Source organism: Populus alba, chromosome 5, assembly GCF_005239225.2.
Source record: "Populus alba chromosome 5, ASM523922v2, whole genome shotgun sequence".
Classification (NCBI taxonomy): Eukaryota; Viridiplantae; Streptophyta; class Magnoliopsida; order Malpighiales; family Salicaceae; genus Populus; species Populus alba.
The window spans coordinates 10,966,190-10,993,465 of NC_133288.1; the positions used below are offsets into that span (position 1 = coordinate 10,966,190).

At 30.9% G+C, this 27,276-nt stretch overlaps 2 protein-coding genes across 5 annotated transcripts; one reads left to right on the forward strand and one right to left on the reverse strand.

Annotated features, from left to right (window-relative positions):
- The first annotated feature begins 467 nt into the window (after positions 1 to 467).
- LOC118048300 (uncharacterized) lies at positions 468 to 6,258 on the forward strand. Of its 4 annotated transcripts, none has more exons than XM_035057916.2 (12): positions 469 to 706; positions 784 to 825; positions 912 to 998; positions 1,392 to 1,478; positions 1,569 to 2,186; positions 2,560 to 3,048; positions 3,221 to 3,282; positions 3,370 to 3,472; positions 3,604 to 3,683; positions 3,872 to 4,201; positions 4,761 to 5,087; positions 5,367 to 6,258. In XM_035057916.2, the coding sequence occupies exons 1-11, from the start codon at positions 599 to 601 to the stop codon at positions 4,792 to 4,794; spliced, it is 2,040 nt and encodes a 679-aa protein (XP_034913807.1). In that variant the 5' UTR covers positions 469 to 598; the 3' UTR covers positions 4,795 to 5,087; positions 5,367 to 6,258. The 4 variants fall into 4 exon arrangements, with proteins under 4 accessions (XP_034913799.1, XP_034913824.1, XP_034913807.1 ...); XM_035057924.2 differs by having other exon boundaries at positions 4,761 to 4,928; XM_035057908.2 differs by lacking the exons at positions 4,761 to 5,087; positions 5,367 to 6,258 and having other exon boundaries at positions 468 to 706; positions 3,872 to 4,748.
- An 11,730-nt stretch (positions 6,259 to 17,988) lies between these two features.
- LOC118048214 (salicylic acid-binding protein 2) lies at positions 17,989 to 19,772 on the reverse strand. The gene is made up of 3 exons (XM_035057812.2): positions 19,292 to 19,772; positions 18,661 to 18,801; positions 17,989 to 18,577 (listed from the first exon to the last, which is right to left on the reverse strand). Exons 1-3 carry the CDS (start codon positions 19,664 to 19,666, stop codon positions 18,299 to 18,301), a joined length of 795 nt encoding a protein of 264 aa, XP_034913703.1. The 5' UTR covers positions 19,667 to 19,772; the 3' UTR covers positions 17,989 to 18,298.
- Positions 19,773 to 27,276: the final 7,504 nt, after the last annotated feature.

The window sequence follows — 27,276 nt, forward strand, 5'->3', positions numbered from 1 at the left end:
CTCACTTTCAACTTTAGTTTTTAATTAATATTCATAGTTTTTTTTTATAATTTATTAATTTATGAGATTTGTGTTAAAAATTAACATCGAGACCTATTTATAACACAACATTGATACAAGATAAAATTTTATAATATTTGGATCAAAATAAACAATCATAACAAAGTTTTTTTTTTTTTAAGTTTTTGAACTAAATCAAATAAAAAATCAGTTTAAATTAACTAGTTTTGATTTAGTTTGGTTTAGTTTTATTCTTTTCCAAACTTGTACAAGCTGAAATTATTTTAATAGAGTTTTTTTTTATTGGGCTATATTTTTTAAAGGTTTTTATAGTTTATTCACCTTTGTATATAAAAATGATTCAAAAAATAAAAAGATAATTTTTTTCTTTTTTTTTAAATAGCAAAACAACGCAACGCTAAACAGGCGATTAAAGTTTACCCCCAGAAGAAAAGAAGTGGAGTACAAACCCGTATTTAAAACACAGCGTTTTCATTCGTCAAGGACGATCACCCAGTTACAGTCGGACAGTCACCTTCACAGCGCCACAAAATCACCAATATTTTGAAGCTGAAAGCCAAAACAAATTACCCTAAAAATGTCTCCTGATTCCAAGCTCTCTCTGCTCTGCCGTCTAGTAGACAACCTACCGGAACCGGAAACAACAAAAACGAAGGAGAGGGATCTTCTAATTTCTCTTTCTCAGGTCACCGTTGTTTCACTTATTGAATCCTCTCTCATTCACTATTTCCTTACATTTACATTGAGTTTTTCTTGTCTCAGATTTTGAAAGTAATTCAGGCTTGGATTCGAGAACTTGATAAAGTAAATTACTCTATTCTCTTCCTATTAATTTTGATCGATAAACTTCAAAACAAAAATTTTCAAGCTGTAATTTATTTATTCTACAGGAGACTGACAGTAAGAAGAAATGTTATGGTGAGTCGGTGCTGCATCATGAGAAGCACAGCTGTTTGATTAAGATAGTAACTGACTTGGTAATCTCATATCTCATACTCTGTTTTCTTTTTTTGAAAAATTTTAGTGCCCTTTTTTTGCTAATTGTTCAAAAATATTAATTTTTATGTGGATAAATTTATGCTGCTTTATTTGCATTTGTCAGTGACAGTGTAAGGGTAAGAGAAGATAGAAGGGATCAAATTCCTTTCTATCTAAAGGTGGTTTAGATTTTGGAGAGTGGGAATCCTAATGAGACAATAACATGATTTTGGGGGGTGGTTTACGATAAATCTATGCATGTTTTTTCACGTGTGATATGTATTCGAAAGTTTGTTTAGCTACACATTTTTTGTTGTTCTGTTCTTACTTATTATATTGAGCCTGATTCTCTGATTTTGTGAAATTCACTTTTGTGGGTTGTTTCTTGACAGATGCTTCTTCTTACAGTTGAGAGTCAATATGTACAACATTTGGTGGGCAACGTTCTTGTAGTCTTTTCTGAGTTTGTGGCTTTGTCTGTAAGTTAATCTTCTTTGCATGTCATGGTTTATGGTGCACCAGTGCGTGTTATGTGTTTTACTGTTGTTAGTATTATGAATGTTTTGCAGGGAAGTGGGTGGGATTCTTTTATTCATTCATTAAGCACTTGTCTTGAATTGGCGATTGCCAATGTGTTCTTGTGTTCTTGGGAACCATCAAGAACTGGAGTTGAGGATTCAAATTGTGATTTTTCAAGTTATGAAGTCTTAAAATCTAGTTTGAAAGGTGGTGACTGGTCCACAGCAGCAGGGATTGTTCGCGTTTTGAGAAATATATTGAAACATTTGAAGCAAGAGTGTGATGATCAACTTCTTGAAGTGTATTTGGGTTCTGTCAGTTCCTTTCTTTCAAATGTGCCTTGGGAGTCCATGGATGAGATTCATGTTGATCAGAGTTGCGACGCTTGGGATGGTGATCCTCAGAATTGCTGTTCTAAGGATGCTTCAGTTTTCAGAAGTTTTGGTGCAAAAGAGCCAAAAGTTCTGTTTCTAGGGATTTTTATTCAGTTCCTTTGCTCTTTGGTTGAGCAAAGTAGTGCTGTGGAAACTGAGGTTGGTTCCCAAGTTCAGTATCCAGTTCTCTCCATGGTCATCAGTCTTGTTCCTAAACTTGCATGCTGGTGCCTTTGCAAGAAAGGGAAGAGTGTGAAGCTGTCAGTCTCTCAATACTTCAGACACAAATTGTTGGTATTGATTTATCTTATTTCTTTTCTTTATTTTTTTGTTTTTTTGTTTTTGAGAAATTATCTTTATTTTTTTTTTAATGTATAGAGTGGAGAATATTTTTCAAATAAATTTCTTAGGAAAGTCATATTGAGATGAATTAAAGGCTTACTTGTTTTCGCTATCCAAGCAGGAGGCTTTTCCTTTATGTCTATATGCTAGATGTTGCCTTTGCATTGCATTTTAAATTTTTAATTGTCGTAGAAATGCTTATTGTGTAGGCATTTGCTGAAGTGCATGATAATATTCCACTGATAGGGAATAGTTATCACTTAGCTGTATATATCATTTTTGTTGAACTTCATTATTCTTGCAATAACATAGAAGTGTTCTGCAGATGCTAATGCTGAGAATTAGTTACGTAACCTGTCTAGGTTGCTCTACTCTAATTTTATGGTTGCAACTTCTTCATGAGTACTTCGAAGAGCTTTTGCAGAAACCCATAAGCAAACTCGAGGCTGGTCAGGATGAATGTCTAGAAGGCTCTCCTTTTTTGTTAGGTCTTTCTAATGGAGAACTTGATGGCATGCATTCCAGTCATTTGCAGAGGCAGACTCTGCTCCTTTTTCTAAGATGTTGCTTCAGTCTGATGAGTTTCACAGGAGAGACAAGCAGGCAATGTGTGACTTCAAAGACAATTCTCAAGTCTTGCTTGACGGTTGCCTCAGTCTCAGATCTTGATTATTGTAGCAGAAATAAAGGTTTACTGGAGCTTTATAATTGGCTGCAAGGGCATCTTCCAGATGATAAATTAGTTGATCATGAAAGGTATCTGGAAAAGTGCATGGGCTTTTCCTTATCTTTCCTCCAGTTATATATGCATGAGGTTTGCCATTTAACCCATCAGGAACTGTTCTTTTTAAATTTTGGAAGTTTCTCAGTTTGCAAGCTTGACACAATTAGCTTGATCTTAGATTTTTTTCCTATATTTTTTCCCTTTCATGGATGCTCCATTGGGGCTTCTGTGCTCTAATTGCTTTGTCTACCATGAAATGCAGGATGATGTATTATTTATGGTCCTTTTGCAACTGCTGAGTGTGCCTTTATGTTCTGAGCAATGGTGAAAATTGAATGTGTCCGTTTCTTTGCTGTCAATATTAAAATAGAATTGATTAGGGAACATAATGGATTATTCTATTATATTCAGGTTAAATGGAGAAAAGCAGACATCTCAATATCTGAAAGATGCTACTCATAATGTCTCAAACCTCTTTAATCCTGTGCACCTTTTCCATCTATTCCTTGCTGAGGCAAGTGTCGAATTTGATGCCCCCGGCCCCCCGGAAAAGAAAAAGAAAAAGAAAAAGAAGAGAGATATTAAGAGACATTTCTGTAAAATGTGATTTATATTTTGACACATATGCTTCTTGTTCCCTTACAGTTGCATTATGACCACCAAGTGCTACTTGATTACCTTATTTCTAAAGATGTTGGAATCAGTTGTGCTGAATATCTTTTAAGGTATGTCTTCCAGTCACTTTTGGAACATGCTAATCCTTGCTCCTAACTTGTAAATTATACATTCTCAGTAATAACTTGATACAATTCAGTAGTTGGGTCTTATTAATTTGCTCCTCTTACTCACAGAACTCGACGCTCAATTTAGTGTGCTTCTTACAAATCATTCTTTGTATTTTTTTTCATTATAGGTGTTTGCGTATGGTACACAATTCATGGAACGAATTTGCCACATTTTCTATGGATTGGAAAGTTGTAAATCAATCATGTTGCAAGAAGAGAAGACTTCTGTTGGATGTCTCTGATTTTCAGGGAGAGTTGTCATCTATACCTGTGCAATGCATTTCTCAATCACTTGAGGAAGAAGATGAGAAAGAGTTTGAATATACCTGTGAAAACCACCAAAACAAAAGACAGCCATTCAAGGAAGCCAAAGATTGTTTGATTTCCTTAAAAGCTTCTGTGGAAAGTCTTCATCGAAAGAATTTGTTTCCATATAATCCACTAGTGCTCCTGAAACGGTGTGTTTTCTCCTTAACCGTTATCTGTTACATCATTTATATTTTCATCACAGCAGGATTGACCTTAACGTAGTTTGTTTATTGAACTGAGCCTTTGACATAGTTTATTGTTTTCTTTTCAACATTCTTCCAATAATCTGGAAAAGTAATTATGTGCTGTATGTCTTTTCATTTGCTCAAGTCATGCCCTTTTAAGTGATCAACTGTTGATAAAAACCAAGCATTAAACAACATTTGAAATAGTATATTTGATTCAAATTTTATATGATGTCCTCAAGGGGACTTAAAAACTTGCTGAGAAAACCACTGTATTTCCAACTATGTACCTTAATGATTGACTTCTTGATGCAGACAGATTCATCATATATGCTAGTTATGGAATTTGGTGATTTATGTGGTAATATAAAAATTTGTAAGAGTCTACATGAGACATCTATGCATATGAGTTTAAGACTCCTTGACATGAATTAACCTTGAGTGAGTGTTCATATGCTCCTCCTTATTTAATAAAAATATACATAGATAAATTGACATTATATTGGTTGCTCTTTACTTGCAGTTTATCACAATTTCAGGAGCTATGCCATAGTTGAAAGAATTATTGTCTTCCTAGAATGGAAGAGCTATTAGGAACTTTAGTGGCAATGCCACTATCTCTGTTCCAGAATAAATAGTGAATTTGAGATCCTATTGGCAAGAAGGGTTAGCACTTAGCCGTTCCTCGGAGGTATGAACTGCATAGATTGGAGTATTCATCACGGCAATTGGGAAGACATCCATTCAATGTCTTAAGGGCAATTTTTCAAATATATATATTTTTGATATATGGGTTGAAGGTCGGGTTGTACAGAGTAAGCTAGTCTCCTCGTGCAATCATGCAGTTAAGGTAGTTTATACTCCATATCCTATTATATGTGGTGCTAATTTCAATTTTTGTTTTTGTAGTAGTATAGGAGGCAAGGAATTTGTTTTTCTTTTTTGGTTTGGGAGCACATCTGAAATTGGGCTTGTCCTGCTTCTGCTCCACGACCATCCTTGTGAAGATTGCATCCACCTGATTTTAACACTTGAATATACATCATTCATCCTTTTGGCAATGATGCCGAATACATACATAATGCATAAAGAAAATTTGATTGCACAAACTGATGTTTGGTCTCTGCAGTTTGGACCACAGAAATCTCCCTCTTTCTCTCTGTGTGTGGCTGGATGCTGTTTTATGCGAGGAGGATCACTGCTTCTTGTTAACTGGAGATGCTATCAAGGGACTATAAAATGACATTTGGAGGTATCAAGGGACTGTGAAATGACAACAGTAGGTCCATTTAAAAGGCCATTCTTGAATTTTTCAAATGTGACAACAGTTGTGGACCTTTTGTTTTACTAATAACAGTTCTTCCTAAAAGAAGATAAACTAAGCTCCGTTGGCGAACTCGGACTCCTCCAACCGTATTATAACATAGCCAGCAGGACAAAAGACCAAAGACAAGGGATAGGAAAGTAGAGTGGTAGGAGATGGAGAGGCAGAGACACTCTGTGCTAGTCCGTGGAGCCTGGTATTGGTATAAGGTGGCAACTTTGCTTAAATCAGCTGGTTATGAAGTTACAGCTCTGGACATGGCTGCTTCAGCGGTCCATCCAAAGGGAGAAGAGAAGGCAAGGAGCATGGTATTTATACTCTATGCTTTCTTGATGTCTTCTGAAATTACGGGGCTGTTATTTCTAGCCCTGGTTTGTGCTATTTCAGATCTTATATGTAGGAACATTGGATCGACATATGATGGTAGCTTTTTCTTTACCAGCCAGCAAATTAGATTTTAGTGTTTGGTTCCAACTGATTGCTTAGAGTAGCATAGAATGCGATTTGTTGGCACAAAAAATATCCTGTTTGACAAAATCTTTTTTTGTTTTGTTTTGTTTGGGTTAGAGCACTTAAAACATAAGCTCGATAGGCACCATTGATGGCCAGGCTGTATGGGAACTCCTATCCCTGAACATGTAGGTTAATGTGAAATGTGCTTGATGGGTCAAAAATGTTATAAATTTCTAATGTCTAATGGATCCAAACTCTTATAGCGGCTTCCACATCTACCAAACTCTTTTTATTGTATGATGAATATTTTCCTACTTGAGAATATGTATGGGAGAGACTTGCTGTTTCCTCAAAAGCAACCTATAAAGTTATAACCAGCTTTATTAAAATCCCCTTGGCTGAGATAAGTAGGGGTGAGCAAAAAAACCGAAAAACCGAAAAACCGATTAAACCGAGAAAACCAGAAAAAAAATAACCGAAAAAACTGAATCGTAAAAAAAAACCGATCAAACCGATTAGAAAAATTAAAAAACAAGCCCGTTCGGTTCGGTTTCGGTTTTAAAAAGCTGAAACCGAATAAACCGAACCGAACCGAACCGAACCGGTTCAAGTAAAAAAATTAATAGTACTATAAATACCAACTTTTCAGCTTTCCCCTTCTCTTTTCTAAACCCTAGCCGCCACTCATCTTTCACAATCTTTACCTCTCAACTCAGCCCCCACCCCATCTTCACTCTCAACATTTATCGTCTATGTTTCTCAATCTTCATCTCTCAGCACAGCCCCCCTCCCATCTTCATCTCTCGTCCCTCAACCTTTCTCACAACCCCCCATCACAACCCCCATCTTCATCTCTTATCTCTCAACCTTTCTCACAATCCTCCCTCAACATCTCTCATCTCTCTCAAACTTTCTTTAAGGCTTTAAGCACAACTCCCCTCCCCCCCAAAGTAGATCCGGTGAACGAACCATCATTATGTCTCATCTCTCAATCTTTTTGTTCTTTTATTTAAGCATAGTCGACTAAGCTCATGGATTAACAACCAAACAGCAGCTCTGGAGCCCCCCTCTCTTCAATCTTTATCTCTTAATTTTTGTCCTTGTTTAGTTTTTTTTCTGATTTTTGTAGATCTATTATGTATTCATTTTCTATATTTATTTATAAGAATGTTGATTTGCCATTCATGTTGCGATTACTGTAATGGATGTTGTGATAATTATTTTTTTCAAATTTTCGTTGAATCTTGTTCTTTTTGGCTTCCTGATTCAGAAAACTTGCTTGATATGTGTGGCCAAGATGCAATCGGTTTATTCCGTTTTTTCCTTTCAATTAACCGAACCGAACCGAACCGAAACTGGTCGGTTTGAACCGGTTTCGGTTTTGATTTAAAAATGAATAAATAAATCGGTTTGGTTAGTTTTTTAGGTGAAAACCGGACCGAACCGGAAATGCTCACCCCTAGAGATAAGCCTTCTCGCCAAAAGATCAGCTTAATGGGCCTCTTCTTGATGTCCCTTTAATTTGTGCATTGGAGGATGTTTGTTTTTTAGGTAGTTTTTGTAGTTGTGGTTTTTTCAAAAATAAGTTTTTTAAAATATATGGTTAGCTGTGGTTAGTTAGTTTTAGAAAAAATATGGTTGAAGTTTATGTGTATTAAAAAATATGAATAAAATGTTTAGTGAAAGTGTGGTTGCGGTTGCTTTTTCAAAGTATTTTTTACTTGAAAATGTATTAAAATAATATAAATTTTTTATTTTTAAAAAAATATTTTGATATCAGCATATTAAAATAATATGAAAATACAAAAAATATATCAATTCAAAGCAAATAAATTTTTTTTAAATTTTTTTTTTTCAAAAGTACTTTTGAAACGCAAAAATAAATAGGATTTTATGAAACTCAATTAAAAAAATATATAAACACTGCTTTAAAAAAACTGCATTTCAAACTCATCTTTTTAGTGGGCTCCGCTGTACAAAATACAGTTTGGTTTGTTACCAAATACCTGCTGTGTTTGTTTCACTGCAAACACAAAAGTTGGGGAAAAACAAACGCAATCTAAAGCAGGGATGATATATAGCTAAATAGATTCATTGAATACAATAAGGATATTTTAAACTTTCCATGTGATAGCTGGTGATATTTTTTTTCTTTGGAAGTATGTTTTCTGGTAGTGTTTGATATTATTTGTTATTGTGATAATAATTTTTTTTAAAAATTATTTTTTATTTTTTTAAAAATTTATTTTTGACATTAACATATCAAAATAATCTAAAATTAAAAATAAAAAATTAATTAATTTGAGTATAAAAATATTTAAATTTTTTTAAAAGTATGGTACCAATGTAAAAATAAACACTACCTCGGTGTGCTGGACATGAGATAAGTGGATTCCTTGATGGACTCGCTATATATGTTTGGTAATGGGCCTAACAATCCCTCAATATCCTTTTTGTTTTGGCTTGAGTGCTTGTCAACCTAGTTGTATCAGTTCTCCTTTACACAGGTAAAGAATATTTATCTTCCTACTACACAAGTCAAGTATATTTTAATTCACTTGGATTTATCTAAAAATAGGTTGCATGTAGTTAAAACTATTTAATAATTTTTTAAAATATTAAATAATATAATAAACAACTTTAGAATACACAAGGAACTTGTATCCTACTTTTTTGAATTTTTATATTGAATGGTATTTCACTCCCATTAACTTTATTATTTTTAATGAACTTAGCATTTTTAATTTCAACAATTTTTGTGCTATGTTTTAGGAAAAAAATAATAATATATTTTTGGATAAACAATGAAGAATCCACTAGTTGTTCTAATTAAATTCAATTTCTTTTTATATAGATTATAAATTTTTACTTTTGTTGGGTAACCCTAAACATATAAGTGTCTTAAACTAGGTTTCTGATGGATGCATAATTCATTAGGTGTTTTGGAATTGCTTTACTAGGAACTCTTTTTAGCAAATACCTGGCAATTTTTTAATATACACATCAACAATGATGTTGGTACAAATGAATGACTTAATATACTCCTAACCATGTGTGAAAATACAATTATATTTTTTTATGACATAATTTTATTGTGGTATACCTAGCATTGTGTATTGAGCACATATGCCATAATTCATAAAGAATTTGGAAAATAAACCTGGCTATTATCCAATCTCATTATATCTTTCATAATATTTATAATTTTTATTTGACCTGACAACTTTCACCTTTCTATTTATTTGTCTTTTAAACTTATTAATAAACACTTCCAAGGCATCTATTACTTGAGATTTTTCATGCAACAAATAGACATATAATGCAAGCAGTCATTAACATGGGTGATAATTTTTTTTTTTTTTTTTATTGAAAGAAGTAACATAAAAAAACTCCATACATATACACGTGTGTGTGATTTCAAAAAGTTGCAACATGCATGAATAAATCCATCAAGTATTATAAGAAACCTTAACTAAATTTGATTCCAAACATATAAAAGCACCATGCTTAAATTTCTTTCGAACCATGTCTTATATTCATACAATCTTTCTGAAAATGTCTCAATTTTTTCATAGAAAATACACTTATTATTCTTATGTTCATTCTTGTGAACTTGGACAAAAGACTCATTTATCTTAAGTGGTCCATGCTTACCTTTTCCATACATTTTGATTACGTATAAAATAAATGGAATGAGTTTCTTGATTCTTAAATCTCATTTCCTCTAGAACAAGAATAATGTGCAGTTCATGCACAATCTTTTTGTTTTAGTTATTATTATTATTATTATTATTATAGTTCATTTAAAAAGAGCCACACTCAAGAGGTAATGAGTTGATGATAATTCTACAAGAAAATTCTCATCTACATTCATTCTCAAGGATTTAAATCTTGCTACAGTATTTGTCATTTCAATGATATGATCAAGCATAATAGGAGAACTATTAAACTTAATGATGGCCTATCAATAATTTAAGAATGCTCTTACATCAATCTCATTTCAATGATATACTTATGCATGATAAGAGAACTATCATAACTTAATGGTGGTCAAAGTACCCATTAATATCCCAATAAGGGCTTATCAATAATTTAGGAGTGCTCTTCCATAAAATCTCATAAATTGTTTTAGAATATTTAATTTTAAAAAAGAAGTTAAATGTTATTTACTATACTCATTCATATAAACATTAGACTCATTTTTTTTTTTTTATCTTTCTTGATATTTTTGGAAAGGTTATTCTTTAGCATTAATATTGTCGGTAATTACAATAGGTTTTTGAATTTAAAGTGCCAAGTTAAGATCCAAAACACCTAGGTGAAATTGAACTAGCTTGTTCACACTAGTGAGAGAAATTAAGCCTATTAAATATGAAAATAGACGAAGTATGCCAATGAAGAGAAAACACGAATAGATATTTCAAGATTAATAAGATGCTAAAATGTTAGTTCTATAAGTCAAAACTTTAAAACATTATACATATTCAAAAAAACAACTCACATAAACAATAAATGTATATTGATGATATTTTTTGGACACTGCAACAATATAAAAAAAATGATCATAATGATACAAATAAAATTTGAGTTGATTTGGTATTTATCATGTTTTAACATATAAACATAACTAACAACACCTTGATTACCAATGATTACATTTATTAAACATAAAACAACTAATCAAGCTTTGGATGATTCTAAAATGTCTTATATCAATGAACTTCAATTTACCCATAAATAAATAATCATCCTGACATTTGTAAACCCTTGGATAAAATTCACAAAATTAATAAGGGAAATATTATGTTAAATGTGTAAAATGAATATTTAAATTACAAGGACGAAGATAGACTTGAGAATTTGAAATTAAATGTTCATGGGTTAAATTAAAATTAAAAATATGAAAATGGTGGTAAAATTAAAATAATAAAGAAAAGCAGATAAAAACCAAATGGAAGAGATCAAAGAGGAAAGCAAGTTTTTGGGATATAATGTAATGAAATTCTATGTAGTCAATTTAAACTCAGTCTTAAAATGCATCTAGGCATGAAGAATATTACCCAATGAACATAAAAGGTACAATGTAAACTTCTGACCTGAAAATTGATAAACTAGTGTTAAATATGAAGAATGGTTATAAACTTGGGGTGAAAATACTTATAAAAATATTTTAGAACTTACAAATAAATTAATGTTTGGTTTTATGCATGAATGACCTTGATTATCGGTATAAGTCTTGCGTATATTCACATAGTTTTTAACTTGAAAGGGGATGAAATTTGAGGAGAAATTGTATCATAAATAGGGATGATAGTTCCTAATAAATTATCTTGGAAATCTTGATGATTTAACCATTAAAACAACATGCAAATTTGGATTTTGGCATAAAAAGTATTTGTTGTCTAGTTTTACACTATTAAGCATAATTCTTAACCCGAACATTGGATCAGGATGAGATTTTATGAGGAGTCTCTTGGCATATGTTTCTATCTTGATTAAAATTTCAAGTCGATTAGATTTTGAGGAGATTATACAAATTACCAGTACGTAAGAGAGGTATTTAGAAATTAACAATGATGTATAAAGCAGGGATAAATTTGTAATAAAATAAAAAGACCCACCTTCTTCTTTTTAAATATGGACATCAACCATTTTGGAAGGAGGAGAGTTTCCTTCTTTATTTTTCTTGAATTCTCCTTATAGTTATGAAGGGATTTAGGAGTTTTGATGGTTTTAACATGGATTAAAAGGAGAAAAACACTTAAATACAAGATCAAAAAGAGTTTAAATAGAGAGAAAAGAGAAGTTAAAGAGAGAAACTAGAGGAATCAAAGTAGGAAGAAGGATGCTTTGAGAAATTTCTACTGGAAGGCATTTGAATATAAATGATTGGTAAGATGCTTATAACTCATTTATGTAAGTTTGAGTATGTTTTAAGTAGTTTTGAACAATTCATGAATCCATAGGGTTAAGGTTTTTGATGAAATTTAAAGAAAATCTAAAATTGCTTGTAATTGAATGAATTGAGTTGGAATAGGTTATAATGGATGTCAAATCATAGAAAAATTAGAACAAATCATGGTGATAAGTAGGACTTTATAGGTCGGTTAAGAGGGAAATTGTTTTGGAGTTGTTTAGATTGTGCAATTATAGGTACTTGTGTTATATTATTCTTTGTTGTTATGAGTAAAGTGATTACAAATATATTAAGTTAATTTATCAAGATGACAATATAATTCTTAGGTTAGTGAGAATAAGGATTTTTAAAGAAATAATTGAATTTTAAAAAAGTTAATTGTACTTATGATTACATGATATAAATGATGAAGAATCTAATTGAAACCATGAATATTTTAAAAACATTTCAAGAGGAAATGGAAGTTTTGGGGCTGACCATAAGTAGAGTTAAGAAAATTTAACAAGTAAAGATAAAGTGATATGAATTATGGTTAGTTTAAATGTTAAGAGAGTTATTTTGAGTTAAAAAGAATAAATTGAATTACAAATATGTTAAAAAGTGGATTGGTATGTTTTGGGATTTGAAGGTATAAGTGGTAGTTATGATGCATACATGAATTATAAATTGTATATTGGACATTGAATTGAGGTTTTAAAAAACAAAAAGTAAGAGGAAATGATTTGTAGAAATTAGCAGAAGTTAAAACTTCATTTGTTAAAACATGAATTGTAGTAAATATGTTGATATAAGTTATTCATACAGAAAGTGATGAAAATCATAACATAAATGGGTGGAAGGAAATGTGATATTATATAAGGGTGAGGGATTAGATAATTTAACTAAGTAAGAATATCATTATGAAAAAAAATAAGAATTTATAGAAATACAAAAGGAAAATTGTGAGGTGGATGTAATTGTTAAGAATTTAGGAGTAATGGTTGAAAATGGTATACTTAAGTACTTATAAGCATGAAAAACCAAAGAAAAAAAAAATATTTTGATGAATAATGTGATGAAATTATACAACATGAATGTTGATGTATGATGAGATAAAAAAGATATCAATAATGGTACCTTTTATGGATTCAAGAGAAGCATTATGAGTGAAATCTTCTACAACTAGAAGAACATGTTCAACTAGAGGTTTAAGTAGGTGCTCAACACCTCAAATTTTAATTAGTCTTATTGATACAAAATTCTTTGATTGTAAATGACTGAGTTATGAATGTTTGGAAATGAAAAGGACAAGAAACAAATAAATAGATTGGCAGATATAAGCCGGTTGTAGGAGTAGGAGCTATTGTTATGGTAAGTCGACTGCAGGAGCAAGGCCTGTAAATATATATATATATATATAGATAAACTAGTTAAAAGAGCGGGAGTTATTTAAATATGTAATTGATGAGATGGTTGCAAGAAAAGGGGCCATCGTTATGTGAAATTGATTTAGTTGGTTGTAAGAGCAAGGAGTAAATTGTTAAAATGTTAAACTAAATTCAAAATTTTATGATTTGGATGTATATGATAAAATTTATTACTCGGTTAAGATCATAGTTATTAAAATCGGTCAAGGGGCCGGGTCTCGGGTTTCATGGGTCAACCCGGATTAACCCGAGAAAATTAAAAAAAATTAAATTTTTAATATTTCATATGAAAAAATCCATGTAAATATAGATTATACATATTATAAATAATAAAGTTTAAAATAATATTTTAAAAAGTTTTTTTTATCTCACATTAAAAAGATATTATGTTAAGTTTTTAAGTTGAAATATTTAAACTAAAAATTTTTTTTATCCCACATTGAAAAAACATGATTTTTTCCTTGGGAACATAAAGTATATATACTAATGAGTTTCAAATCCCACATTGAAAAAATATAATTTTTTTCATGTGAACATAGAGTATATATATGAAAGGGCTTCAAATCCCACATTGAAAAGATATTATGTTATCCCTTTAAGTTGGAGTATTTAAACTAAAAGGTTTTTTTTTCCCACATTGAAAAAACATGATTTTTTTCCTTGAGAACATAGAGTATATGTACTAATGGGTTTCAAATCCCACATTGAAAAAATATAATTTTTTTCATGTGAACATAGAGTATATATATGAAATGGCTTCAAATCCCACATTGAAAAGATACTATGTTATCCCTTTAAGTTGGAGTATTTAAACCAAAAGGTTTTTTTTATCCCACATTGAAAAAACATGATTTTTTCCTTGGGAACATAGAGTATATATACTAATGGGTTTCAAATCCCACATTGAAAAATTTTAATTTTTTTTATTTAAAATAATTTTTTTTTATATTTTTAGATTGTTTTGATGTGCTAATATTAAAAATAATTTTAAAAAAATTAAAAATTTTAATTTAATATATTTTTAAATAAAAATATTTTAAATTATAACAACTACTACAATTCCAAACGAAACTTATAATAACCGCTTGTCGAGCATAGTAGGCCGGGGATTCCGCGGTGGGAGTAGAGGTCGTGGTTGAATTTACATTGACTGTGCTGACGATTGAAGAGGCTGGAGAGGCCTTTTTTTTTTTTTTTTTTTTTTTTTTTTTGGGGGGGGGTTCTGAGGCGGCGGTGAATGGGTTTTTTTTTGCCTTTTCGGTGTTTATTTTAAATGACGATTCCCATGGGTGCACTGTTACATTTTATATATATATATATATATAATGAGGTGGCTGGAGGGTTTGTGTTTTAACGTTTTTTTTCTCCTAAAAAATACAAAATCTAAAAAAATCCTCCATTTCAATTAGTTCATGTTTATTTCTGTATTTTAAAAATATTTTTTTTAAAAATTAATTTTTTTTGATTTTAAAATAATATTTTTTTAGTGTTTTTATATTATTTTGATGAATTAATGTCAAAATTATTTTTTTAAAAAAAATGTATTATTTTGATATATTTCTAAGTGAAAAATACTTCAAAAAACAACCGTAACTACACTTTTAAACACACAATATTTTAAAAAGAAATATTAATAATGTCACCCTTACACTCTTACATTTGAAAAGAAATTTGTCAATCATGTGTAACTTTTTGGTTCTCCCAACTACAGTATCACCTTATGGTATTAAATTAAATTCCTTGTTACAAGGAAAAACAAATTACAATATATATATATATATATATATATATATATTATATATATATATATATATATATATATAATTCAAGAAGAATTAATCGAGTAAATGAAGAGAAAAATTAGTGTGCGTGATTTCATATTTCATTACTGTAATTGGGATTGGGTTTTGAGGGTGGAAATAATATTAACAATAATGGGACATGAAAAAAAAAACCGCATGAATGAAAATTGTTTTTGCTAATTACTTTTAATTGGGGATAATATCGCATGACTTTGAATTTTAGAAACTCGATTAAACTATACATATAGTTGTTTCCCCTTTTGAGTTTTGTGAATGCGATGGCAAATTATATACTTTGGTTAGTGGGGACCACAGTGAGCCAGTGCTGGTGGCTACTAGCTATAAAAGTGCTGTGGAGTCAGCCGTAGGGAAATTTAATGCTAAAAGTCTAGAACTATTCAATCGGAAAAGAAAGGGAAATCAGGGTTGTCCTAATATCATTAATACGGTACAAACAAAGGCTTTTTTACACCAAAAGGCGGTATAGTTTAGTGCTTTTTAGAAAATATTCTGGTTTTGGACTGTTATAAAAGACTATGAATTTAATGAGAATCTAAAATAAGGTTACTCGGGTGAGTTGTAAGGGTAACTTTATAATTATGATAGTTTAAAGTGATTTTTATTTAGAAATATATTAAAATAATATTTTTTATATTTTTTAAAAATTATTTTTGATATTACCACACCAAAACAATGTGAAAACATATATATATGTTTCGGGAAAGTGATTTGCATCACGTTTCCAAACGAAGCCTATAATGGTTTTGGTTTGACCATGTTAAGGTAGAGGAAGTTGTAAACCGGAGTAACTATGTGTGTACAAGTTTCAGGTTTGTGTTATGCATCTTACAAACCATACACCATTATGATGACGTGACATGTTAATACACCCTAATGTAATTTTTGTTGACTGATAGCCCCTACAGCCATTTTGGCGCCGCCCCAAAATGACTAACCTAACCAACTTAATTTTCACAGATCATGATGACACCTTTAAGCCTACGGCTGGGATCTTCCTCGCTTGAATCAAGGGTCAAAATTGGTTCCCGGTAAAGACAAGATATCCATTTCCACCCTTATAAATAGAAGTGGATTTCGGGTATCGAGGGACAAGAAATTTGAGTGCAAAGTAGACAAAAAAACAGCCTCTCCTAATTTTTTTTCTTCATCTTCCAATCCTATCCTTCTTTTCCTCTGTTGTGTACTCAACCTCATCTCCTTTCAGCAACGACGCTAACCTCAACCGGTAGTTGATAGCCCATCAAAATTGGCAGCTGAAGCCTCTTCCCCTACTGTAATAAAGACAATAGCTCCCTTTTCCTCTCGGCTTCCACCCTTATCAGCGACAACAGCCCAATAGCTTACCTCCTCTACGCCCTCGTGATTGCTAGTTCCTCCACTACCGTGTACAACCAAAACACAACCCCTGCGCCAGGTAATTTTCTTCCTTCAATAACCTGCACCTTGCTTCCTTTTTTCTTTCTTTGCTTAGATAATGTATGCAAGACATGAATTAATTCCGCCTCTCATCTCTTTTAATTAAGAAAGAGATGGGCTGGCCCTCAGCCTAACCCAGATGGTTAGGCTAGGTCCAACCTAATATATATAAAAAAAGAGAGAAGTTTGTTGTGTCATTGGTTGTCCTAATCCAATGTGATAGTGTTGGGCTTGGATTTTGGGCTAAATCCAACCCATTTATTAAATAATAATAAAAAATAAAATAAAATTCAAAATTTTCAAAGACAATTAAAAAAAAAAAACATTTTTCGGTTCATCGCGTGTTTTTTTTAACAATTTCCTCTTTCGTAGATGTACGTTATAAGATACGAGCCTAGTATTAAAAGTACTTGGTTTTCTCCAAAACTTAAAAAAAAATCCTAAAAAATTAAATTAATTTCCTCATTTCAAAAAAAAAAAAAGATGTTTTGTTGTAGTGCATACGACCAAATCCTAAAGGTTTTTCATGATATTTTCCCTAAGAAAATCATATTTATATCATGTTTAAAAAAAATTAAAAAAGAATATCATAACCAGTTTATGGTTATCTATTAGAGTTTGACCAAAATACAAAAAATCCCACAATAACTAGTTTGTTACCTGAAACATTAGGAAATAAATGCGACGATAAATCTGGGACTTAGAATGGTTATTAATTAATCAAATAAGATATTTCATCACAAAGAAAGATTTGCCTTGAACCTTAGACAAGACCAACTTATAAAAAAATTAACCTAGAAAACAATTGATAAGCAATGCAGCTTACTTTAAGGTAGGGTGTATTGCTTTGCACCTTAGATGAGACCAACATATAAAAACATTGATCTAGAAAACAATTGACAAGCAATGCAGCTTATCTTAGATAGGGTACACGAGGGGTGATACGTCTTTTCCTTGGACAATTAGTCCCTTACCCAAACTATTATTAACCATTAGTTTTTCTAGTGACTATAATATTAAGTGACAGATTCATGAATCCTATAATTATAATCTTATGATTAAAACCAAAAACCCCTTTAAAATTTTCAGGAAGCAGCTCCGCCAGTGGACGCTAAGGACGTAACAACATTCATCCATTTGCTTGATTCGTCCGACAATGTTTCTTGGTTTCATCTCTTCCATGTTGTTTAAAGTGTAACGGAACTTCTTACAGTTTATAGCAGGAGTCACAGTATCACGGGCGACATGATTTTCGGGTTTTGGAAACTTGTTCTGGTGAAATAAATTCCATTTTAGATCTGCTGAACTGCCATGGGCAGAAGTGGATGTATGATGCGAGAAAGCAACTCAGTTTGGCAATCATAATTACAATAAAGGGAAGCAATTGAGGAGCCAGTCAGAGAACAGAACAATAAAGGAAGCAACCTATCAAGTTAAAATCTTCTGAATCTTTGTGAACAAACATAACAAACTCAAATCATAATACATAATTAGAACACCACCTATGGACACGACCCAATTCCTTCTACAATCTAACACAAATGAATAACCATTGATTTCTCCTATTTTCTTTTTCTTTAATAGCCAAAAATAAAAAATAAAAACAACCCGATTCCTTCTACAATCTCACACAAATCCGAAGCAAATGCAGCCAAGATGGGCTGCACATCTATCACATACATAAAAAGCACACCAGCTAAGGATACGCGGCGTAAACGCAATCTAAGCATGCTTGCGGGCCAACTCCAGTATAGAATGGCAGAGTTCTGCAGGCGTGGAAAAAACTGGCATATGATCTGCAGGAATCTCCATCACTTCCTTTACCCCATTTTGCTCAATCATCCAGCGCTGAAATGAGGCAAGCATCATCAAATCCTCAGTACAAACAATATAAACTCGCGGCACTGATCCATATCTCTCATCAGTGAACTTCTTTGCCTTGGACAGGCTTTCCACAAACAGCGATCCTGGTCTATTTAAGAGCATCTGCAGAGCGAGATCCTGCGAACAAGAACAGTATCATAACTGGTTATTACAATGAAAACTAGTCCAAGATTCATAATTTTTAAGAAAGATTTGTGTACCTCAGCGGAGGAAAGATGAAAGGGCTTGCACTTCATAAACTCAAATCCCATGTGAACACATGTATGCGGTTCTTCGGGGGTTCCATGGAATGAAAACAGAGTGTCTTGCCACTCTTCGTCCTTGGGACCGATTTCAGCAAACTAACAAGGAGGCCAAAATATCATTTTGATGATAGAACATGATTGATAATGACTTTTACATTTGCATGTATGTGAATTAAAACCTCATCTTGAATTAAGCAAAAGATTGAAGCTAATCAAGCATTTCGAATACCAATCATCACTTTTAGCCTTTTGGATCTTTCATTAGATCTTATATACAAGAGGCCGATCTCCCTCACACTCTTCAATAACTAATGTGAGGGTTGTGATTCCATAAGATTTGATACTGTTCGAATTGATATCATCAGTGAACTAAGAAATACTTTAATGAAAAAAAAATAATAGTCTCAAGACCTTAAAAATTATTCTATTTTCAAAATCAGATTTCGTCAAACCTAGGGTTGTTCATAGCATTTACTCGAATAGAGAAACCAAACAAAATAGATCAACCCCTTTTCGTGCATGACCATCTTAATTAGAAAGGGGAAAAGGGGTCTTAATAATAATGATAATAACAACACAGAGATACCTTTTCTAACATATAAGATGGCTGGTGCACGGTATCAGGCAAGATTGCAGTAAGAAAAACAGCAAGGGAAACCTTCTCTGGGAATTTCTCCATAGCAAAAGCCAGATTCAAGCCACCCAAACTGTGCCCCACCAATACAACCTTTTCATTTTCAGGTAATTTGGCCATGAACTCCATCAAGGGCTCATTATACAGATCAAAAGTGCGAACTTCTTCAATTTTTTGTGTGTTCACCCCTGATGCAGCCATGTCAAGAGCTGTGACACGGTGGCCAGCTTCCTCTAGCCTTGGCTTGACCTTGTACCATATCCAGGCTCCTGCAACTGAACCATGGATCAAAACAAAATGCTGTTTTTGATTGTTGACCTCTCCCATTCTTTTGATGTTGTGGTTTGATACTGATATTTGCTATTGCTCGGTGGAGTTTATTGGGAGAGAAGATGCTGAAAAGTTGGAAATGTCCAGTCCAAGTGGCCTACTTTTCATCAAGTACCATCTAGGCCCTGATGTATATATATTTATCTTTTTTTTTTTTTTTTTTCACTGTGAATGTTCAGATGAATTATCTTGATATTTGTGTTGGGTAATCTTAAAAAAAAACAAGTATAAAATCTGATTAAGTTATATTTTTAAATTATGTGAAGACTATACCAATAAAAAAAACCAAAATAAATGATTAGAAAAATTAAAGAAAGATGAATTTGAAAACAATTTTCAAATTCAAATAATTATTTGAAATAAAAGAAATGCAATTAAAATAAAAGGGATTAAATCTCAAGTAAAAATAAATTAAAAGATTGCTATAAAAAACTAAATCAATAGCCATATTTTATTTTATTTTGTAGTTTAATAAAAATACTAATGTGCCCGTAATACCACATGACAACCATAAAAAAACCAAGAGAAAATTACTAATAAACCCTTTAAGAGAAGGATAATTTTTTCAAATTCTAAGGGCTATATACTCATTACATTGTCCTTAACAAAGTAAAAAAATCCAATGAGCTCCTAAATATTTGCCTTTAAAGGCATTTAAATAATTCTAATGTGCTATTATATGGAAAGCGACTAGCTGTCACCAATGAACTCAATAATGACCTATAAAATCCATGAAAAAACCCATTTATCTCTCGTAAAAAACTATGTATTTTTTTGTTGGAAGAGAAACTTATCCCTATATTATTTTAATAAATAGTGATTTCTCTAAAATTTAACCACAACTTTTAGTTATTGCTAGATGCCATGCCCACACAATATTACGGACTTGTGATATATTTGTATGTTGTTGTAGATTTGTAAAAAAAATTAAAAAAAAAATATATGAAGAAAAATTATTACAATTCACAATGTTTCAAGGAAAAAACTATAAAGTTAAATTCTTAACCAACTTAATATTTAAAAAATAAAATGAACAATGAAAATTTTGGAAAAAATCATAACAAAAAAAAAACAAAAGGAAAAAAAAAAACCATGTAGCAAAATACTGTAGCAATTTATAGTATTTTATGAGGAAATCTACAATTGTAAATCTTAACTAGTTCAATATTAAAAATAATAAAATTAATAAAGATAATTTTTGAAAAAATTCATAACAAAACAATCATGTGGGGAGCACTGTAGCAATTTACAATGTTTTTTTTTTTAAAAAAATTACAAAACTAAATTCTCAACCAGCTCAATATGAAAATAAAATAAAATTGACAAAGACAATTATGAAAAAAAAATAAAAAAAAAAAAACCATCTGTGGAAACATTATAACAATTCACAGTATTTTAAAGAAAAAAACTACAAAGCTAAATTCTCAACCAACTCCATATTAAAAAAAATAAAATCAACAAAAAAAATTCTGCAAAAAGATAAAATAAAAAAAATGGAAAAAAGAAGACAATTTTGGAAAAAAAAAGCAAAAAAAAAATAAAAAAAAAAAACATGTGAGGAAAGTTAAAGCTAAATTCTTAACTAGCTTAATATTAAAAAAAATAATTTGACAAAGATAATTTTAAAAAAAATTATGTGGAGAAACACTGTAGCAAAACAAAAACCATGTGGGGAAATATTATAACAATTCATAGTGTTTTAAAGAAAAAAACTACGAAGCAAAATTCTCAACTAGCTTAATATGAAAAAAAAAATAAAATCGACAAAGATCATTTTGAAAAAAAAAATTCATATAAAAAAAAACCATGTAGAGAAATATTGTAGTAATCCATAATGTTTTAAAGAAAAAAATTGCATAACTAAATTTTCAACCAGTTTAATATTAAAAAAAATCGAGAAATATAATTTTAAAAAAACATAAAACAAAAAAGAATAATAATAAAAAAAGACAATCTTGAGAAAAAAATAAATAAACAAAAAAAAAATATAGAAAAAACTATAATACTTTCCTCATGTTTTAGAATATTAGATAATTAATGGGAGAGACTTGTTGTTTCCTCGAAAGCAACATGTAAAGTTATAACAAGCTCTACTAAAATCCTTGTGCCTAAGTTAAGCCTACTTTCCAAAAGGTCAGCTTAATAGGCCAATTCTTAATGTCCCTCAAATTTGCATTTTGGTCCACGCAATACAGCAATGATATATAGCTGAATAGATTCACTAAATATAGTACAATACATTGTAAAAAGCTTAGAACAAGGACATTTTTAACTTTTCGTGTGTGATAGCAGGTGATATTTTCTTTCTTTTGAAATATCTTATCAGGCAATGTTAGATAATAATTATTTTTTAAAATATTTTTTTATTTGAAGATATATAAAAAATTATTTTGATATCAATATATTAAAATAATTTAAAAATATTAAAATAATTAATTTAAATATTAAAAATTAATTTTTTTCAAATTACTACGCCACTACAAAATCAAACACAGAATCAACATGAAACAAGTGGATTCCTTGACGGACTTACAATATATGTTTAGTAATGGGTCTAAGAATCATTCAATGTCCTTTTTGTTTCGGCTGACACCAGTTCTCCCCAATAAAGGTAAAGAGTATTATCTTTCTACATGATTCAAGTATATTTTACTTCACCATGATCTACCTAAATATGGTTGTATTTAGTTGAATTTTCTTTGATACTGCTGATTTGTTAATCTTTACCAGGATCTTACGTTGTAATGTTGTTACTACCATCTTTCCATTTGTTTAACATTGAGACAACTCAAAAAGAAATCAAGTTTACAAAGGATAAATATGGACCTGCCCACGAGTTTATACAATGCGTGACCAAGATAGCATAACAGATGAAGGATTGAAAATAATCCACCTGATTAAGTAAAGGTTGTCCCTTGTACTTATCACATTTCATCTTTTCTTTTTAGAGAAGACTAGAAACGTGGCCTGCGCTATGCCGCGGGTCAATTTTTTTTTGCATAAAAATATCAAAAAAAAATTAAGATCTAAAAGTGTTAAGTCAATTTATAAAGTTATATCTAAAAAATATTAGGACTGTCTGCTACGCCTGATCCAAAATTTATATTTGTAATATTAATAATAATATTAAACTTGCATGATCCAAGTTTAAGAAAGTTTGGTTCAACATCAAACCCGGAGTCTTGGATATGAGTTTGGTACAAGATCGTGTTATAAAAATATGATAATTAAAAAGGAAAAAAAAAATTAATATTACAGAATGAAATTAAAAAAAAGATTAATTGAAAAGAAAAAAAAAAATAAAGTAAAGCATTATTATGATAAATAGTGCTTTGCAAGGAGGGGTGCAATAAAATCCCCTCATGAGATCACAATAATCTAATGAACAATAAACAAAATAAATCATAAAGTTTAATTTTTAATCAAATCGATATTAAAAGATGAAATTCAAAGAAAAAAACTACTTAAAAAAATAAAATTGAATCAATTGGTTTAACCCGTCAAATATGGGAAAAAAGGTTGATGCCTTTTAGTTATAGTTAATTGCAATATTTAAAGAAGAAATTGGAAGAAAAAAACCAATGAAGAAAAAGAAAAAAAAAAATCTGAATCAACTGGGTTGACCCACCAAATCAGGTTATAAAGATAAAAAAGCCTACATGAAGAAAAAAACTAATGAAGAAATAGAAGAAAAAATCTAAATTAACTGGGTTAACCCTTCAAATCAGGTTAACCAGTCAAACCTGCGATTCACGTCATGAAAGTTTGAGAACTAAATAGGAAAAAAATTTAACATTAACAAACTAAATTAAACGAAAAAATTAATTAAAAAGAAAAATCAGAAAAAAATAATTCCGAGTTACTCCGTCAAACCAGAAATCTGTGTCATAAAAGTTTGATAACTAAATAGAAAAAAAATTTAACATTAACAAAAAAATATATTCATTAAAAAAAAAAAAACAGCCCAACCTTTTCACTGTGGGTTAATTATAATAATAAAAGATGAAATTGATTGGATGGAAAAAACTAATGAAGAAAAAGAAAAAAAAATCAGAATTAACTGGGTTAACTCAGAATTAACTGGGTTAACCCGTCAAACCTGGGATCCGTGTCATGAAAGTTTGATAACTAAATAGAAAAAAAATAAACATTAACAAACTAAATTAAATGAAAAAAAATAAATTAAAAAAACAAACAAACACACAAGGCATCAACCTTTTCACTATGCACTGCATTATGCAGTCCACAGTCAAAGGCATAAGAACTAAAAAAAAAAACAAAAAGAAAAACTAAAGGCATCAGTCAATAACTAAATAGAAAAAAAAAATAAATTTAATATTGATGAACTAAATTAAATAAAAAGAAAAAAAAAACTTAATTAACTAGGTTAATCTGTCAAGCCTGGGATCCGTATCATGAAAGTTTGATAACTAAATAAAAAAAAATTAATATCAACAAAAAAAATAAATAAAAAATTAATTAAAGAGAAAAAAAAAGGCATCAACCTTTTCACCATGAATTGTACTGTGCAGTCCACAGTGAAAGGCATAAAAAGAAAGAAAGAAACTAAAGGTATCAACTTTTTTACTGTGAATTGTATACAATATTAAAAGATGAATTTAGAAGAACAAAACTAATAAGGAAAAAGAAAAAAAAATTGAATCAATGATTAGTACTTAAAAGTGCATGTTTATCAAGGTTTTATATCATCATTTTGCACTTGAAGTATCAATAACTTCTTAACTAAAGCATGTTTTATAATAACAAGTTTGATACTATAAGATACCTTAATTTATGGTAAATGTTCATCTTAAATGCAGGCCTATCACATAAATAAAAGGATTGATTGATGAGTTTAAGTATTGAAAGTGAAAGGACAAAGAGATGACCAAACTTAGAAAAGAGATGCCGGTGCAGTCCAAACCGGAACATTGCTCGGTAATTGGATCATATCTAGAGCTCTAGATCTCGGATTTAGGTCCATTTTATATGGATGAAAAGGTAAGACAAAGGCCAACAACTTTCATGAGGAGCCCAATATTTAAAAAGGCCGTTTTGAAGTCCAAACTAAAGGAACAACGAAGAAGTTCGAAGCTGTTCTGCAGCCCAGACACTATTTAGTGTTCAACCCATATCTTGAGTTTTAGAAGTCCAAATGACCTCATCTTTTTTTTGTTGGAAAGCTGAGACAATTTTCTGGAACATTCCTGAGGATTCTAGGCAAATTATGATGTTAGAAATGACGTCTTGTTCAGACAAGAAGATAAGAATTGTCACCAAGTCAAGATGTGGCCACCCACTCATCAATTAATTAACAAATCAATAGTTCTAAATTTTGGCCTATAAAAGGAGGCACTTATCATGTATTGAGGCATCTTGGTTTCCAGATCAAGATCATGCTCTTGCTTTCTCTCTTTGTATTGCTTATGTTTTGCTTTCATTAATATCAAGTTTATGCACTTCATTTCCTTTCCTTTACTTAGTTACCTTCTTTCTCATTTATGTTCTTATCTTGTTCATCTATGTTTCTTTCTTTCATTGTGTTTAGCTAAGTTAATTATGTCAAGGTGAAAAGGGTACATTAATGGTGTAAGAATAAGTATAATATAAACTTAACATGGAGCTTAACGTTGGATACTAACATGTTTTATATTTGTTATCTTGTTCACTTTTAATACTTTGCTTGTTAAATGGTTAATCTAGATTTATGTTGTATAACACTTGGTACAACAAATACTTGGTACTTTCATAGCCCATACTGTATGGTATAACCGACACCTGAGCTATGAAAGGAACTTGATTTGTTGTTAACATAAGTTATAATCATGAATGCTTGCCAACATTTACAAGTATTAGCTTTATTCGAATAAGATAACTAATGTAATCATGTTAACAATTTATAATCTGATTGAAACCTCCTTTATGTGTGGTTTCCAATTGAGTAATAAGAGTTTATATTATACTTGTTTGAAGTACCATTAGTGGATCCTCTAACCTTGACATTTGTTTTTATCGTTGTTTAATCCTTACATTAATCTTTCATCTCAAAGTTCTCATTAATTTCTTCATCTTCTTCTTCTTCTTTTATTATTATTATTATTATTATTATTATTATTATTTGCATTCTGTTTATATTATATAATATATCTCTTTGATCTTTTCATAAACTCAGTATATAGGCTGGAAACCTGTGACCCGATCTTTTAGATCATTCTCAGGTATAACAACGCCACGTACTGAGTATTATTATTATTACTACTATTACTAGTACTACTATTGTTATTATTATCGTTATTATTGTTATTGTTGCGTTGTTATTTATAATTTATACAATTAACCTCTCTGTAGTTCGACCCCGGTCTTGCCGGGTTATTTATTACTTCGACACTCCTGCACTTGGGAGAAGACATCAAGCTTTTGGTCGTGTCAAGTTTTTGGCGCCGTTGCCGGGGAGGTAAATTCTTGTATAAATTATAATATTTAATTTATTTTCTCTTTTCACTTTTCATTTTATCTAACTTTTGTTTTCTTTGTTTTGTTTTGTTTCTTTTTCTTCTATTTTCTTTTCTTCATTTTATTCCCTTTTTACACGTGCATGCGAGTTTGGTCACGTACATTAAGTGGTCGACTTTGTAAGGTATCCTCATCATTTTCAGAAAATATGGCCGAAGAAGATAATCAATCGCTTCATAATGAGAATAACCGTATGAGAACACTTAGAGACCACATGAATCCCACAAGAACAAGTGCACCCTCATGCATAGTTTTCCCTCCTGATGCATCTCATTTTAATTTTAAGCCATGCATTATTCAACTTTTACCTGCTTTTCATGGCTTAGACCTAGAAAATCCATACTTGCATTTAAGGGAATTTGAGGAGGTATGTAATACCTATAATGACTCAAATTGTAGCATGAACACCATTCGATTAAACCTTTTTCCTTTTTCATTAAAAGATAAAGCTAAAACATGGCTACAAAATTTAAGACCAGGATCCATTCGTGCTTAGGATGAAATGCAACAACAATTTTTAAAGAAGTTTTTTCCGTCTCACATAACAAATTCTTTCAAAAGACAAATCATCACTTTCACTTAAAAACCAGGAGAAACATTTTACCAATGTTGGGATAGGTACCGAGATTTGCTTAATACTTGCCCACATCATGGTTTTGAAACATGGAGATTGGTTTCACATTTTTATGAAGGTTTAACACCTAGAGATAGGCAAATGGTTGAATTGATGTGCAATGGAACTTTCGAAGATAAAGACCCTAATGAAGCAATGGAGTATCTAGACTTGCTAGCCGAAAATGCTCAAAATTAGGACACCACATGTACTTATGAGGCACCAAGTAAAACTCATCCTCATACATCTAGTGGAGGTATGCACAACCTTAGGGAAGATCATGACCTCCAAGCCAAGTTTGCATCTTTAGCTAGAAAAGTCGAAGCACTTGAATTGAAAAAGAGTGGTCAATTAAAATCTGTTCAAGACATTGTGTGTCAAATCTGTGAAACCAAGGAACACTCAACAAATGATTGTCCAACTTTCCCTTCTTTTAAGGAATGCCTCCATGAACAAGCCCATGCTTTAAACAGTTTCCAAA